This window comes from Rattus rattus, chromosome 14 (assembly GCF_011064425.1).
Source record: "Rattus rattus isolate New Zealand chromosome 14, Rrattus_CSIRO_v1, whole genome shotgun sequence".
NCBI lineage: Eukaryota > Metazoa > Chordata > Mammalia > Rodentia > Muridae > Rattus > Rattus rattus.
In genome coordinates this window covers 73,042,852-73,059,466 of record NC_046167.1, presented here as the reverse complement: position 1 = coordinate 73,059,466, position 16,615 = coordinate 73,042,852, and the positions used below count along the sequence as shown (strand labels likewise).

Below are 16,615 nucleotides of genomic sequence, written 5' to 3'. Positions count from 1 at the left end.
GCCACTCCAGACCTCTAGGCAGGACACATGGGCCAAAGGGACTAAATGGAAGTGAGGCCTGTGTGGCTGAAACCACAGAGAAGCGGCCAGTGTTTCTGCTGAAGATGTAGAGACAGTGAGGCAGCTCAGAGCCAGCACCCCTGGGCTCCGCACCTCAGGACAGAGGCAGCAAGTAACACAGAGATGACAATGACCAAGAGATGGCAGTGACGAGAGATGACAGGTACAGGGTAGCCTTGTCATCACTGACTCTGTCTAAATCAGCGTACCTCCCTCCTCTCTTCAGAAACACGAGCTAATCACCTTTCTCTGGGTACACTTCCTACAACTGCTAGGTTTCTAATCTGAGGCGCTTGCCTGTAAAAGTAGCCCTGTCATTATGACCCTGCCCCTCCCAGACCAAGGCTTCCTGGTCACGCTCTGCTGAGTGGTGCTGTCGGATGCCCTCCCCATGCCCTGCTCCCACAAAGACCTGGGCATACCTCCTTGATGCTGGTGGAGAATTCAGTGTTCAGGAAAACAGGTGCGTTGTCATTTCTGTCCTCCACAATCACCTGCATCTCCTTCGTCACCTGCAGATGAGAAAGCCCAGGTGAGGCCAGAAAATGTGACTTAAGATGCCTGAAGAGCTTCATGGACACTACACAAAATGCTGGTACCTTTCTTCTAGATGTATGCACCTTCTCCTTCCTCCATTCTCCCTCTCCATCCTTCATGGATACGCATAAATGTACACCAGTGTGTGTCTGTCTGTCTGTCTCTGTGTGTGTGTCTGTCTCTCTGTGTCTGTCTGTCTGTCTCTGTGTCTGTCTGTCTGTCTCTGTGTCTGTCTGTCTGTCTCTGTGTCTGTGTGTGTCTGTCTGTCTGTGTGTCTGTCTGTCTCTCTGTGTCTGTGTGTGTCTGTCTCTCTGTCTGTGTCTGTCTGTCTCTCTGTGTCTGTCTGTCTCTGTCTGTGTGTGTGTCTGTCTCTGTGTGTCTGTGTGTGTCTGTCTGTCTCTCCGTGTCTCTGTCTGTCTCTCTCTGTGTCTGTGTCTGTCTGTCTCTCTGTGTCTGTGTCTGTCTGTCTGTCTCTCTGTGTCTATCTCTGTGTGTGTCTGTCTGTCTCTGTCTGTGTGTGTGTCTGTCTGTCTGTGTGTGTCTGTCTGTGTGTCTGTGTGTGTGTCTGTCTGTCTGTCTGTGTCTGTCTGTGTCTGTCTGTCTGTTTCTCTGTGTGTGTGTCTGTCTCTCTGTGTCTGTTTGTCTGTTTCTCTCTGTCTGTGTGTGTCTGTCTGTCTGTCTCTCTCTCTGTGTGTCTGTGTCTGTGTGTGTGTGTGTGTGTGTGTTGCAAGCATTCAGTACTTAAAATTTAACGTGTGTTTGCTTTATAACAGGGACACAGTTTAGCCCCCTTTTCCCCCCATAGCATAATCTGTGATCAACATGAGTACCCAACGAAGGGGATCAACTAAAGAGCTCTGAGGGGCTCCCATGCGGTGAAACAGATGTTACAACAATGAACAGAGGTCCCTGTCCTGTGCACGTGATGTTCTGTGCAACCTTGTGACCGCCAGCAGGAAGTCCTTCACCAGATGCAGCCCCTTGGCACTGCCCCAGAACTGTGAGCCACGATAACTCTCCCCTCCTATTATTCAAACAGAGTTTCGCCTACCCTAGGCTGGCCTGAAACACACGGTGCAGCCAAAGGTGGACTTGAACTATGGCTCCTACTGCCTTCAGCTCCCAACCACTGAGATTACAGGCATGTGCCACCCGACCGCCATGACTTTAACAAGAGGATGGAGGAGGAGGGCTGGGGGAGCCCTCCTCAGTGAAAGAAAATTGCAGTGCATACAGAGACTTGGAAACAACACTAAGTCAGTCATGGGATTGACACAGTAACTCTGACACAGTTAAGACCACTTTGTTGCTCTTCTGAAGGACCAAGGGTTAGTTCCCAACACCCACATGGTGACTAATGACTGACATGGCTCCAGTTCCAGAGGACCCGGCACCCTCTTCTGGCCTCTGTAGGCATCAGTGCACAGGATGCACGGGCATACGTGCAGGCCAAGCATTCACACACATAAGATAAAAAATGAATCATGGGCTGGAGAGATGGCTCAGTGGTTAAGAGCACTGACTGCTCTTCCAGAGGTCCTGAGTTCAATTCCCAGCAACCACATGGTGGCTCACAACCATCAGTAATGGGATCTGATGCCCTCTTCTGGTGTGTCTGAGGATAGCTACAGAGTTTTTTTGTTTGTTTGTTTGTTTGTTTGTTTGTTTTTTGTTTTTTTCCTTTTCTTTTTTTCGGAGCTGGGGACCGAACCCAGGGCCTTGTGCTTGCTAGGCAAGCGCTCTACCACTGAGCTAAATCCCCAACCCTACAGAGTTCTTAATATACCTAAAATAAATAAATAAGTAAAAAGTGAATCATTTTTAAAATTAGTATTTGTATTAGTACAAACCAACACTGTAATTTTATAAACCAAATACTTAGTAGTTAAAAAATATCAGGCTCTTGGTCATATTGTATGACAAGGTAAACACGATTTTGAAAATAATCAACATGGAAGCACTATCAACTGGGGTACTCAAACAGACACATAATCAGAAGCAGACACTTGGCACCCTGTTTGTCCCGCTCCTGATCACCCTCCCCTCTCTTCTTTCACTCACTTGGACGTTGTGACCGTCATTTACGGAGATGGTGATCCTGAAGGAAGGAAGTGTCTGTAACAGCAGGGAGAAGAAGGCCTGTTCAGTGTGGAATCCCAACCATGCTCCCAGAACTCTGACTCCAAGGGCCACCCCCTGCCTGTTTCCTCTCTCCAGGCTTTCTCTGCCCCACCATCCTTTACCTCAAAGTCCAAAGAGCTGACCAACTTCACTTCCCCAGTGTTTGAAGTGACAGAGAAGTAGTTGGCATGTAGGCCACTAATTCCATAGGTCAGTTGATCACCATCGGGATCAGTAGCCACCAACCAAAAGACCACAGCACCTACAGATGAACAGAGCTGACCCAGGTCCGTGGCCACCTCTTTTAGGGTGGTCTGATCCAGCTGCCCACAGGGCAGACATGCAGATGCGACTTGAGATCTGGGATTCTGATCCCCCCCCAACCACCACCCAGCCTCTCTTCCTGCCTCTGGGCACTGTGCTTCAGAAAGACTAGAAATGGCTGTACAGGGTTCTGTGGAAGAAACACTCTTGGCTGGAAGGTGCACTGGCCATTTTAATGGCTGCTTTTTAAATTTTATTTCTTTCTGTGGTTAAAGAAAAAAAAGAAAGAACTGTGTTAAATGACCATGTCATGACAAGAGAGACCCTTTCTGACTAGAAGATGCTGAGATACAGGAAGACATGATTTTGGTGCCTCAGGAAACATGGGAGGGAAGCTGGTGAGTGGGCGTCTCATCTGAGGGGTTCTGTCCTCAAGCTGATGAGCGAGAGTCCTGACTGAGGTCCTCTCTCCTACACAACCAATCAGAATCAACCAATCTCAAGTGGATTAGCAAGAGGATTGGGCATCCAGAAAGGCCGGTTCCGGGACACTCCTGAGATGCTGAAATCAGTGGGTACCCGGAACCCTCCTGGAAAGTGATGGAGCTTTTGTGTAGAACCCAAGCCTCTCTTCTCTGGTTTCAAATCCCCTCTAGATGACTGTTAACACTGAAGATGGTGGAAATAGTTGGTTTATGAAGTAAGGACAAGAATAAAAGTCACTACAACTCTCCCCCGGCATTTTCGCCCCTGGAAGCTGAACCTTTGATGTAAAACCGTACGTGCACACATGATCATTCAGGGGCTGCTCCTCAGATATGGGCAGGGAGTATGTGAGGATCTCAGGATAAACACTGGGCTCTGTCACAGCATAAGAACCAGTACTCACCCACTGGTGAGTCCTCCGGCAGGAGCACTAGTGTCATATTGTTCTCGAACACTGGTAATGAGTTGGCTGTCACTGTAGGGAAACACAGCAGAGGAAGTTACACCCTGCACCCCTCACCACCCATTGATCCTTTGGATGTCTTCCCCTTACCATCAACCTTCAGCCCAGACCACCCAACTAGACCGGGACTCTTCTATAGTTCTCCCAGGGCCTACCCAGTGTGGGTCATTCCATCTGGGCATTTGCTAGTGAAGCCCAAGTCCCACAATGTCTTCCTGGGGGTCCCCAGTTTAATATTGCTCTTGTAGGGGAGGGAGGCTCTCACCAGACACCATGAAGGTAGGAAGCAGTACACAGAGCAGCCACAGCCAGGCCATCTTGAAGGGACCTAAAAGAAAAGGTGTTTCCCAAAAGACACTTGGGCACAGTCCTCCCTCCTGGCAAAGCCCACTTGCCTAGGTCTGGCCCCAAGCTAACAAGGTCCTTTACTTGGTAGTTTTGCCAGGGTCTCTGCCACCCTCTGTCTATGTTCCACGGGGAGTCAGAGGGTAGGAAGGATCTACACTGAACTCCAGAAGTCAGCACCCACTGAGCGAGCCCTGGGTGCTGTTCTAAGTACCTTGGGGGTGTGGCAGAGCAGTGCTGGGGCTGAGCCAGTGCTGTGCCTCAGGCCACACAGAAAACAGTGCCAGGACTGGTTTTGAGAGCAGGTCTTTTGGCTCCAGCATTCACACCCTCAGCTGCCACTCGGCCACTCCACCTCCCCTGTCCCACTCACACACAACCAGGCTACACCATTCAGAATCAAGGGTTCAGAGGACCAGGTGGATGGGAAGAGAGGGAAATGGGGGGGGGGGACAGGGGTGGGGAGGCAGGAAGGAGAGTGGGAGGGGGAGTGGGGGGATATGGGAGTGAGGGTGGGAGGATAGGGGGTGAGAGGGTAGAGGGGAGGCGGGGAAGGGGGAGAGAGAAGCCGGGAGGCAGGCAGTTCATGGTCTCTGTCACACACTCAGAGGCTCACCCCTTCACATCTCTGCTCTAGAAGTGTCGTATCCAATTTGTTCCCCTCTAGAAGTAGCACATCCAATTTGTTCCCCCTCCGTTCCACTCCACTGCGCCATATCAGCCACCTTCCCCGTGCCCCCATGCTTAATATCACTGGTCGCCTCAAGGACTCTTCTCCAACTCAAGCCCACTCCCTGCTCTCAGGAAATCTCATCATAACTCTTTGTCTCCTACTTAAAACCCTGGGACGGCTCCTAAACAGAGCTTCCCAAGATTGCCACCAGTGACCTCCTCAGTCGCTAACACTCCCACGTGTCACTCCAGCCTACCGTCCCTTTCCAGCAAGATCCCTGTCCCTCCTGCTCTCCTGGTTTACCTCCAGGGCCACTGCCTGTCCACGCACTTCAGTTTTCCAGAAAGAACAGACTCCTCTTCCCCCACTCTTACTGAAGTGAGTGATACCACGCATCCCAAGCTGCCCAAGGCTAACGTGGGATACCTAGGGACTCAGCAGGGTGGTCTGTGCAGCCCAGAGCCTGTGGACAACCCCTGTGGACCTGGCTTCCCTGTGAGGAAGGCACTCTGGCCTCTACACTGCAGTGCCAGTTCCCAGTGAGCATACAACAAAGGTTAATGAATGATTACTACTGTGAAAAGGAATTCTTGGGTTGGGGATTTAGCTCAGTGGTAGAGCGCTTGCCTAGCAAGCACAAGGCCCTGGGTTCGGTCCCCAGCTCCGGAAAAAAAAAAAAAAAGAGAACAGCACATGAAAAGGAATTCTTCTGGCTAATAGTGAGAAGCTGGAAAGAACCCAGATTCCCTTCAACAGAGGAATGGATACAGAAAATGTGGTACATCTACACAGTGGAATATTACTCAGCCATCAAAAACAATGACATCATGAAATTCGTAGGCAAATGGGTGGAACTGGAAAATATCATCCTGAGTGAGCTAACCCAATCACAGAAAGACATACCTGGTATGCACTCATTGATAAGTGGATATTAGCCCAAATGCTTGAATTACCCTAGATGCCTAGAACACATGGAACTCAAGACGGATGATCAAAATGTGAATGCTTCACTCCTTCTTTAAAAGGGGAACAAGAATACCCTTGGCAGGGAATAGGGAGGCAAAGATTAAAACAGAGACTGAAGGAACACCCATTCAGAGCCTTCCCCACATGTGGCCCATACATATACAGCCACCCAATTAGACAAGATGGATGAAGCAAAGAAGTGCAGGCTGACAGGAGCCAGATGTAGATCGCTCCTGAGAGACATAGCCAGAATACAGCAAATACAGAGGCGAATGCCAGCAGCAAACCACTGAACTGAGAATAGGACCCCCGTTGAAGGAATCAGAGAAAGAACTGGAAGAGCTTGAAGGGGCTCGAGACCCCATATGTACAACAATGCCAAGCAACCAGAGCTTCCAGGGACTAAACCACTACCTAAAGACTATACATGGACTGACCCTGGACTCTGACCTCATAGGTAGCAATGAATATCCTAGTAAGAGCACCAGTGGAAGGGGAAGCCCTGGGTCCTGCTAAGACTGAACCCCCAGTGAACTAGACTGTGGGGGGGAGGGCGGCAAGGGGGGGAGGGTGGGGGGGAACACCCATAAGGAACGGGGGGAGGGAAGGGGATGTTTGCCGGAAACCGGGAAAGGGAATAACACTTTCGAAATGTATATAAGAAATACTCAAGTTAATAAAAAAAAAAAAAAAAAAAAAGGAATTCTTCTCTTGCCCCTTCACTACAGGTGGTCCCTCTTACCACCAAGCCCTGCCAAGGCTGGCTCCCTTGCACCCAACATCCCTTCAATAGTCAAGTCTGGCCCCTACCCCTTTGTTGTTCAACAGCTCTGAGGCCCCAGCATAACCCTCCAGTTTTGATACAGATCAGATCCATCTTGCCTCAGTATGGCAGTTTGAGTGAGAATGGCCGCCATAGGCTCAAATACTTGAATGGGAGTGGAACTATTTGAAAGGATTAGAAGGATTGGGAGGTGTGGCCTTGTGGGAGGAAGTGTGTCTTTGGGAGTGGGCTTTGTGGTTTCAAAAGCCCAAGCCAGGCCCAGTGTCTTCTTCTGCTGACTTCAGATCAGAATGTAGAACTCTTAGCTGCTTCTCCAGCAGCTCCATGTCTCCCTGTGTGTCCCCATGCTCCCCACCATGATGATAATGGACTAGACCTCTGAACTGTAAGCCAACCCCAATTAAATTCTTCTTTATAAGATTCAGGGCAGTCATGGTGTCTCTTCATAGCTACAGAACACTGATGAAGACATTCAGTTTTCCCCAACCTGATAGAGGACACTGAGGTGTCAGGGGTTGGGGGAATGGTCATTTTAAATGTCTGCTGACATGTTCTGAGTGCCTGGTGCATGATGAGTGTCCTGACTTATGCCTTCAATAGATATTGGCTGCCACCTACCATCAACCATCTGCCAGACTATTCCTGCCCTAGCAATACACAGTGAGCAGACAAGCAACAGATTGACCTTGCTCAGCTAATGGCTGCCCAAACTATCCATCGTGAAGAAACAGAATGTGTGTGTGTGTGTGTGTGTGTGTGTGTGTGTGTGTGTGTGTGTGAAGAACATAAGGAGAGAGGCTAGAGAGTTGGCTCAGCGGTTAAGAGCACTGACTGCTCTTCCAGAGGTCCTGAGTTCAAATCCCTGGCAACCAAGTGGTGGCTCACAACCACCTGTAATGGAATCTGGTGCCCTCTTCTGGTGTGTCTGAAGACAGTGACAGTGCACTCATATAAATAAAATAAATAAATCTTTTTTTTTTTTTCCAGAGCTGAGGACCGAACCCAGGGCCTTGTGCTTACTAGGCAAGCGCTCTACCACTGAGCTAAATCCCTAACCCTTTTTTTTTTTTTTTTTTAAAGAACATAAGGACAGAAATTATTTTAGGCATCATGGCAGATAAGTACTTTCATTGTTTGACATTTCTCTCTGCAATCAATGCAGACTGTATGTGTTTCCCTATCGCCCTAGCAGGCCTGGAACTTGACCTGTAGAGCAGGCTGGCTATGAACTTGAAGCGATCCTCCTGCCTCTGCCTGGCTGAACCAGGCGTGCTAGTTGTGGCTTTTTATTTCCCGTGTTTTATGATGCTCTGTTTTGGGTGTGGCCAGCTGGAGAGTTAATGGAGCTAATTCCAGAGACAGCAAACAAGGCCTCTGGACAACGCCTCTCTTGGACAAAAGGACAATTCAGAACCAGAGTGCCTACCACCCTTCAGTGTCTCTCACTCCAAATCCTGGGACAAATACTAAATGGGTGAATGATTACCACTGCTGCCCACAACACCCAGAGATTATCCGCACACCCAGTCCTGACCGCTTATGCTCTGGCTTCTTGTCCACCTTTCTTCCCTTGAAAGCCCCGTGCCTTTGGCTTCTCCCTTCCCTTTTCTGACCCATCTGGGCTTCCTTAGGTGGCAGGCTTCTTCCTCTTGAAGCAGTGAACAGTCATCCTTGCTTCCAATGCTCCTAGTGTCTGTGTCACCGTTTGGTCACCTCTTTACTGAGCCAGTAACATCCAGTGCTGCATAGTTTTATGTCAACTTGACACAGGCTAAAGCCATCTGGGAGGAGGGAACCTCACCTGAGAAAATGCATGTAAGATCGGCTGTGGGCAAGCCTGTAGGGCATCGGGCTGTGGGCAAGCCTGTAGGGCATCGGGCTGTGGGCAAGCCTGTAGGGCATCGGGCTGTGGGCAAGCCTGTAGGGCATCGGGCTGTGGGCAAGCCTGTAGGGCATTCTCTTAATTAGAAATTGATAGGGAAGGGCCCAACCCACTGTGGGTGGGGCCACTCCTGGGCTGGTGGCCCTGGGTTCTATAAGAAAGCAGGCTGAGTGAGGCACGGGGAGCAGGCCAGTAAGCAGCACCGCTCCAGGACCTCCTGCCTTTTTTTTTTTTTTTTTTAAATTTATTTATTATATATATGAGTCCACTGTAGCTGTCTTCAGACACCAGAAGAGGGCATCAGATCCCATTACAGATGGTTGTGAGCCACCATGTGGTTGCTGGGATTTGAACTCAGGACCTCTGGAAGAGCAGTCAGTGCTCTCAACCACTGAGCCATCTCTCCAGCCCCCTCCTGCCCTTTTTGATTCCTGTCCTGACTTCCTTCAATGATGAACAGTGATGAGGAAATGTCACAGCCCAATAATAAACCCTTTCCTTCCCAATTTGATTTTGGTCATGATGTTTCATCACAGCAACAGCAACCCTGACTGGGACACATCCTATTAAGGACAATGACAACATTGGACAGGAGTGGTGGCATCAGAGATGCCCTCTGTCAAGGCTCCAAGACTTCTTGTCTTTCGAGCCAGGAACTCAGGGCTGAAAGGAAGCCTGAGCTGACCTTAAATGGGTTGTCGTCTATAGCGGGGAATCTCTGTGGAGCTCCTGTGGAGAAGAGGGGGGCTGGCCAGACACTCGGTCGCTCCTGCTTGATAACCAACACTCAGTGGCCACAGGCCTGAGGAAACCATATTGAACCTAAGCCTATGCGGGGAGACGCCTGTCCATGCAGAGCCCTGCCCTTTCCAGACAGGATGGTGGTGGATGGGGTTTTGTTGTTTGTGTGTATTTGTGTATTTGTCTCTAGCTCTGGATGTCTATGTAGACCAGGCTAGCCTCTAATTTAGATCTACTTTCCTTTGACCAAGTGCTGGAACTGAAGGTTGTTTTTAGGGGGGGGGGGGGGGGACAGGGATTGTTTGTTTGTTTTTGTTTGTTTGTTTTGGTTGTTGCTGTTTTCACACAGGGGCTCTCTGTGTAGTTTTGGCTGTTCCAGAACTCTCTAGGTAGTCCAGGGTGGCCTCAAGCTCACAGAGATTTGTCTACCTCTACATGCCAAATTCTGGGATTTAAAAGTGTATGCCATGGGGCTGGGGACTTAGCTCAGTGGTAGAGCGTTTGCCAAGGCCCTGGGTTCAGTCCCCAGCTCAAAAAAAAAAAAAAAAAAAAAAAAAAAGTGTGCCATGATGCCTAGCTGGTTCCTGTGTACATGTGCGTGTCTGTGTGTGTGTGTGTGTGTGTGTGTGTGTGTGTGTGTGTGTGTGTGCACGTGTGCGTGTGTTTAATGTGAGTCTCACTATACTCTTAAGCTTTTGTCCCCCAGTCTTCCAAGCGCTGGATTAGAGGCGTGTAGTAGTGCGTGGCCTTGCTATTGTTCTTTGGCAGTAGCCTTTGTGGCGATGTCTTACAGTCATGAATATCAAGAACAGGAAGGGGAGATCTCCAAGCAGGTGAAGATCTGAGGGGTGAGGGGGCCTCTGTGGGGAGCAGGAGAGCTTCGTGGGGTGGCCCTGCATTGGCTGCTACTCCTCTGCCCCCCTCTTGGAACCCCACCAGAATGGCAGTAGGAACGCTGGAAGCTAGCTAGTGACTGTTGTCTTGGTGTCTGTCACCTCATCAAGCCGATGACACTTAAAACAGAGTAGGGGTGATAGGGGGATACACCCCCAGGAAGAAGACTTAAATCCCACCAAGGCTGAAAGTTCTAGAATTCCCTGAAAGCAGCGGCATGGGGTGGGCCGAAAGAAGAGAAACTTCTGAGAGAAGCACCTGCACTTCTAGACTCCATTGCCCGAGCCATATGGGCAAGCACTGTCCCACCTTCTTTCTGCCCCAAGGAATGTGGGTCACTTCCAGAGAGTCTGGATCAGACACAGCTGAACCTGGGGACACCACAGAGGAGAAAGATCCATGGGATGGAGCGATGTGAAAGGCTGCACCCTTAACAATGATGGAATGACACCTCCACCAATGACCAGAGACGGACAGCTGAGAACATGGGGGAAGTGGAGGGGGGACATGCTCCAGCCCAGTGATAGCTCCTAGCTTGTGTGAGGTGCTGGGTTTCATCTCCAGCATAGCAAACGAAATAATAATGTAAAAAAATGTAAATGACCCGCCTAAAGGGGAAAACAAATGCTAGACTCTGAAACGTGTGAGGGAGGCTCTCCATAGGGTCACCCTGTCATGTGGCTTCCAGGTGACTGGTGCTATCCACCGCCTGGGGGCCACCAACCAGAGTTATCGAGATGCAGCCATGGTAGGGAAGTGGACAAACTAAGCAGGACATTCAAACTCAAGCTGACCAACTCTGGAGAAACACAAAACACAAAGAGACTTGTGTATCTGTTATAATCACAGATACCCCCAGAGCAGGACAAGAGGCTTCTACGAACGCCAACATTCAAGAGCAGAAACGTCTCAAAATGTGCAGGTGGCTGCCAGCAAACAGTAGGTACACACTAGAGACTGCCGTACAGGCCTGCTCCCACAGAGATTCAGCGGTGCTGGGGCAGGGGACGTTGAACCCCTGTGGCTGCTAAGCTGTGAGATGCCCACTCCGTCCACTACTCAATCCTAGCTGAAGCCCCAAATACCGTGAACAGAGCTGAGCAACTCTTGCTATACCTAATCTAAATTCCTACAGGAATATTAGTAACAGATGGCCGGTTAAGCCACCATGCTCTGGGATATCTTATGATGCAGCAGGCAGCGAGTGGCCAGGAGACTTTCTGCAAAATGCTGAAAATAACGGTTTTTCCAGCCTCGGATTCTGTCCATACCCACTAAAGCTATTGGTCACACAGTCTTAGACAGACCGAGCCTACATTGTTAGCTCTTACGAGTCTTTTCTCAGGAAGCCAGTATAGGAGAAAGCCCAAGACACAAGACTGTATACCGGCACAGAAGGGAGGTAGAGGACCCTGAAGCCTAGGGGCTCCCACATCCCATGGGAGGTTTGCGTCTCTGGCAGAGTAAACGGATAGACTTGTGATAAAATAAGCAGGAAAACAGAGCGAACAAAACCAGTGACAGCCAGTGGAAGTCAGTCCGGGGGCGACTCTCAGTGAGCCTGGGCTCTCCTCTCCCTACCCTGCCCTGCCCTGTTCTGTGGGTGGTGTGCTGCGTACCCATATACCTATAGCTCTCAGGGGCTCCACGGACTTGAACCCCTCCCTTTTGTGCAAGAGCTTACACTTCACCTTGCCTCTGCGATCTCACTGGAGTCACAATGGAGCCTGCTCTTTCCTGAGACTCCATCCCCCATGCTCTGAGATTGAATGTAGAGAGAGGTCATAGGATACCAACCAGGGAGGGCAAGGCTTGCCACAAATGAAGCCAAGGTGTGCGTTTGGGGAAAGAGTTCAGGGTGGGGATGGTGGTGAGTGAATGAGACTGGGGTCTAGGGGGAGGGGGTGGGGGTGGGGGTGGGGGTGGCAGGGTGAGAGTCAGGGGAGCGGAGTGCTGATGTATATGCCACGTGCGTGCAGAAGGTCCTGGGGCTTCCTTGCCAGCTGGGCTGTCACATGAACACCTGACGTCTCCTTCTCGGGACTCTCGCTTTGAGCCTGACTCCTTTATCTCTCTCTTTTGATCGTCTTCCTTCTATTGGGTGTAAAGCAACAGCCACAGGCTGATCAATCGCTGATGTGTGCACAATTCATCCAGTCATGTCACAAAGTTCACCTCAGCCCATCTCCAGGAAGAAAGTCTCTCTACCTAGCTCACCCTGGGGAGGGAGTTAATGATGCTGGGCAGTGCTGGGCTGGCCCTTTGCACCCGTTATCAGTTGTTAGCAAAGAAGCTTGGAAGGAACCCACCACAGCCGATAGCAGGACACCAATCCGAAGGCAGGCAGCTGGATATGCCTGTAATCCCAGCTATTTGGGAAGGGAGGGAGGAAGGCTGAGAGTTCAAAGCTAGCCTGAGAACTTGGAAAGATTGGATCTCAAAAAAAAAAAATGTTTTTTGAGATGGGGTTTCTCTGTGTAGCCCTGACTGTCCTGGAACTCACTCTGTGAACCAGCCTGACCTTGAACTCAGAGCCACCTGCCTCTGGCTCCTGAGTGAGGGATGGTATTAAAGATGTGTACCACCAGCACCCAACTAAAATAAACCTTTAAAGGCTTAGAGATATGTGTCAGTGGTAGAACACTGGCCTGATGTATTCTGGGCCCTGGGTTCCATCCTCATCGCTGGACAAACTTTGTTCTCCTTTTTCAGGGCCTCTCTTCCTCCTTCCTTCCCTTCCTTCTTCCTTCCCTCTCTCTCCCCTCTCTCCTTCCTTGTTCTTCCTTCCCCCTCTCCCTCCCCCTTCTTCTCTTCCTCTCTCCCTCCTCTCTCTCTCTCTCTCTCTCCTCTCCTCTCTCTCTCTCTCTCTCTCTCTCTCTCTCTCTCTCTCTCCCTCTCTCTCTCTCTCTCTCTCTCTGTGTCTCTCTCAGACACACACACATACCACATACACACACAAACCACATACATACACACACACACACACATACACACACAGGCTCACATACTTTACTTGCTCACACATCCATACAAAAACACACATACACACACACTCACATGCACACACTGACACACACACACACACACACACACACACACACACACACACACACTCATATACACATTTCTCTCCCAGGTTACTCAGAACCCCTAGAAAGGTGCAGCTGAGGACAAAGAAAGCAAACTGGGACCTTTGTTCCCCATGGCCCCGTGCAGGCTCCACTCAAGCCCCCTTCTCTGTTTCCTCCCACTTCCCCTCCTGTCCTCATGGTGTAACTCAGGTGATAGTGCCCCACACCTGAAAGCTCACGCGCCATCCCTGTTGAGTCACTCCTGGAGAGATGGCTTAGATACTCTGTTTTGCCTATGGGGATTCTCAAGTCTCCAGGAAGCTAGGTTTCCTGTCCAGCAGTCCCAGAGTCATGTCTGACTCACATCTAGAACTCCTTTGGATTCTCCTTCCTATACTGGATGAGTTGACCCTAAGTTTCTCAGCCTTGTCCCCTTTGTCACAGTGACTTTTCACAAGCATACTCACTAACAATAATGAGGCCAAAGTTCTGCACTTGACAGCAGCATCTCCCGGACTCCATCACTTAAGAAAAATGTGTTGTGAGATAGGAAGCACCTGGTGACCTGCCTCACCTCGATGGCACAGGCGCTCCCAAGACCTGACCTGTGCAAGGCTCAGACCAACTGTTGGACACACTTCCCACCTTCGGCAAGCCAAACTCTTAGGGGACCTGGGTCTCACCTTCCAAGAGTAGTTCCCTTTCCCTCTTGCGGTATCCTGTCCACAGTACACACACACACACACACACACACACACACACACACACACACACTGCATCATCTTTCCCCTTGATTTGCATGTGTCTCTTCTGCGCCAAAGGCCCTCTTGTGTCCCTTGCCCTTGTGCAAATTCTCTCTGTCCTTCAAGGCTCAGGTCACAGCTAGAGTCTCTGAGCTCCAGTCAGGGGTCATATGCTACAGGACATATGGGAGAAGAGAGGGGATGTGCCCAGGTACTGGAGCTGGGGAAACTTCCCCCAGGTGCCCTTTCCTCCTCAGAGGGACCAGAAGTCAAACATAGGCTCTCGTGAGACACCACTGATGCCAGCCCCCGTCCACTCTGCGCCTGATATAGTTTGTATCTTTAAGAGATCGGAAGCTGGGCCCGGAGTGCCACCAGTATCCTATTACTCAGGAGAGAGGAGGCTCTCTAGTTCTAGACTAGCCTCAGCTGTATGGAGAGACCTGTAAAAGGAGAGAGAAGCAGGGAGGGAGGGAGAAGAAGATGGGGAAGATGAAGAAGGAGGAGAGGAAGAAAGAACAGATCTAGACCCTAGAAATCCAAGATCCTTGCTCCCAAGCTCCTGCCGCCTTATTTGAGGCTGGGCAGGAGGCTCTCTACTGAAGCAGGCTAGCTGTGACGGGCAAGCCATGGAATGAGGAGACGCTCTGGTGTGTTCCATCAGTGTGTTCAATTATTTAGTGTCTGTTAAAAGCAAAAATACTGGGGTTGGGGATTTAGCTCAGTGGTAGAGCGCTTGCCTAGGAAGCGCAAGGCCCTGGGTTCGGTCCCCAGCTCCGAAAAAAAGAACAAAAAAAAAAAAAAAGCAAAAATACTCAGCTACTCATGCTATAACGTGTCTGAGGAAAAGTCGGGAACATCAGGGGCTCCAGATCACTCGATGGACCCCCAGGCTCCCAGACCCAGGCCATCCACAGCAAGGGGGGCTCCTCCCTCTTATCTCAGAGGATACGCTGGCCGCAGCTCACAAGACTCCAGGAAAGCAAAGACTCTACAGTTCAATCCACTGGGTGTGAGGACCCCAGACCTCTTGGAAGGCCGCAGAGGAAGGGAGCCCTCCTCCGCTAATGACCCAGTTACAGGCTTCCTCACCCCACAGCCACCCCGCCCTGCTGCAGCCTCAGAAGTTCCCTGAGCCCTTCCTTTCACTTCCGCTTTCTTTTACTCCTTCCCACAGCTGATCTCTGGGAGCGGCTATCCTACCGTTACTGTTCATCAACCTTTTCGGAGGGATGGCCAACCACAAAGGGTTAAACACCAGCAGCGGGCAAGGCTGGACCCAGGTACCACTTTGCTGACCCTACAGAGGTCTCTCCTGATCCCACCAGCCCAGCCAAGTGATGCAGCTGCAAAGACAGGGACCCAGGGACCTTTAAGTGTCCATGCCCCAGGTATACTAGGCTTCTTATAGCCAGAGATGGTGCCCGCCCTCTTGGCTGCTTCTTCTGAGGGGACGGGTATGGATCAGGCCCCAGGTTTGGATTTCAGCATTTCACATACAAGCCTCCCCTACCCTCAGCTCCAGTTTTCCTCTGAGGAGTAAGGTGAGGGCAGGCTACGTCCTCTGCCGATCAGGAGACCGGCATTATGCTCTGAAATGCCACCTGGGAGCAACCAGCAAGTAAGTCCTGTCTGAAGCCGAGCTGGCCCAGCTGAGTCTTTACCCTAGGACCAGGACGAGGATTAAGTTAGGGTTGGGACCAGCATAGTTAGTCCTCCCTGAGGTGACCTAGCATTTGATCTCTGAGGCTCTGAAGGGCTCAGGGCTCCAAACCCTGCCATGTCTGCTTCACAAGCCCTCCCCAGGCTACTAGTATCGTGCCACCCCACCCATGCAGAGACCAAGGACCAAAAGCAGTCAGCAGCTCACTCGAGTCTGCAAGGAGCTGAATGAAGATCTGAGCCAGGCGGGGTGGAGCCAGCCTTTCCCCCTCGGGCCCAAGGCCAGATTCAGCCATCTTCCTCATCTTCCCCTTTCAGATAACAGATGAGGTTGTCGATTAGTTTCCTAGGGGAACCCTTCTCCTCAGGCTAGAAATACCCCAGGGACCACAGGAGGTGGTCACTGCCTGGAGAGGAAGGTGGTCTTAGCCCTGCATTCCAGAAGAAACAGGCTTCACTGGTGGCCTCACCAGCTCAAGCCTGGCTCTGCCCATCCCAGTGGCTAATGACACAGCTAGCTCTCCCCCCTGGTGTCCCCGCCATGCTCCAGACGCCAGGTCGGAAAGACCTCAAAGTTTGCCTCAATCCCAAGGACCCCGGCTTACCCCTGGGCTAAGAGCCCCCGAAGCAGCTGAGCCGGACAACCCCTGGAAGGGGCCCAGAGGTGGTGATGTGCACCCAGTCACAGGTGAGCACCGTCTGGGGCCAGCAGAACACAGCTGCAGACTTTGGCACCATCTCCACCTCCCCCGAGCAATCATTAACCATACAGAGACCACACCTCCTCAGAAGGCACTGGCTGCAGCTAGGGCTGGCAAGGCCCTAGGGCTGAGGTACTAGAGGAGTTGGCGGTCCCACTGCCAGAGAAGGGGCTAGGCAGATGCCCAGCCCAGGGTTCTGCTGCAAACTGGAGATGGTGACAG

The 16,615-nt window shown here is 51.0% G+C and overlaps 1 protein-coding gene across 1 annotated transcript in view; it reads right to left on the bottom strand.

The window, feature by feature from the left end:
• The window catches only part of Cdhr2 (cadherin related family member 2), a 37,034-nt gene extending 20,628 nt beyond the window's left edge, over nt 1–16,406 (bottom strand). Inside the window, exons 1-6 of the mRNA XM_032919618.1 lie at nt 16,298–16,406; nt 4,197–4,259; nt 3,872–3,943; nt 2,841–2,980; nt 2,659–2,712; nt 483–572 (exon numbers count right to left, since the gene is read on the bottom strand). Coding sequence (XP_032775509.1) covers nt 483–572; nt 2,659–2,712; nt 2,841–2,980; nt 3,872–3,943; nt 4,197–4,248 — 408 coding nt within the window. The 5' untranslated portion in view covers nt 4,249–4,259; nt 16,298–16,406. The remainder of the gene's footprint in view (nt 1–482; nt 573–2,658; nt 2,713–2,840; nt 2,981–3,871; nt 3,944–4,196; nt 4,260–16,297) is intronic.
• Nucleotides 16,407–16,615: the final 209 nt, after the last annotated feature.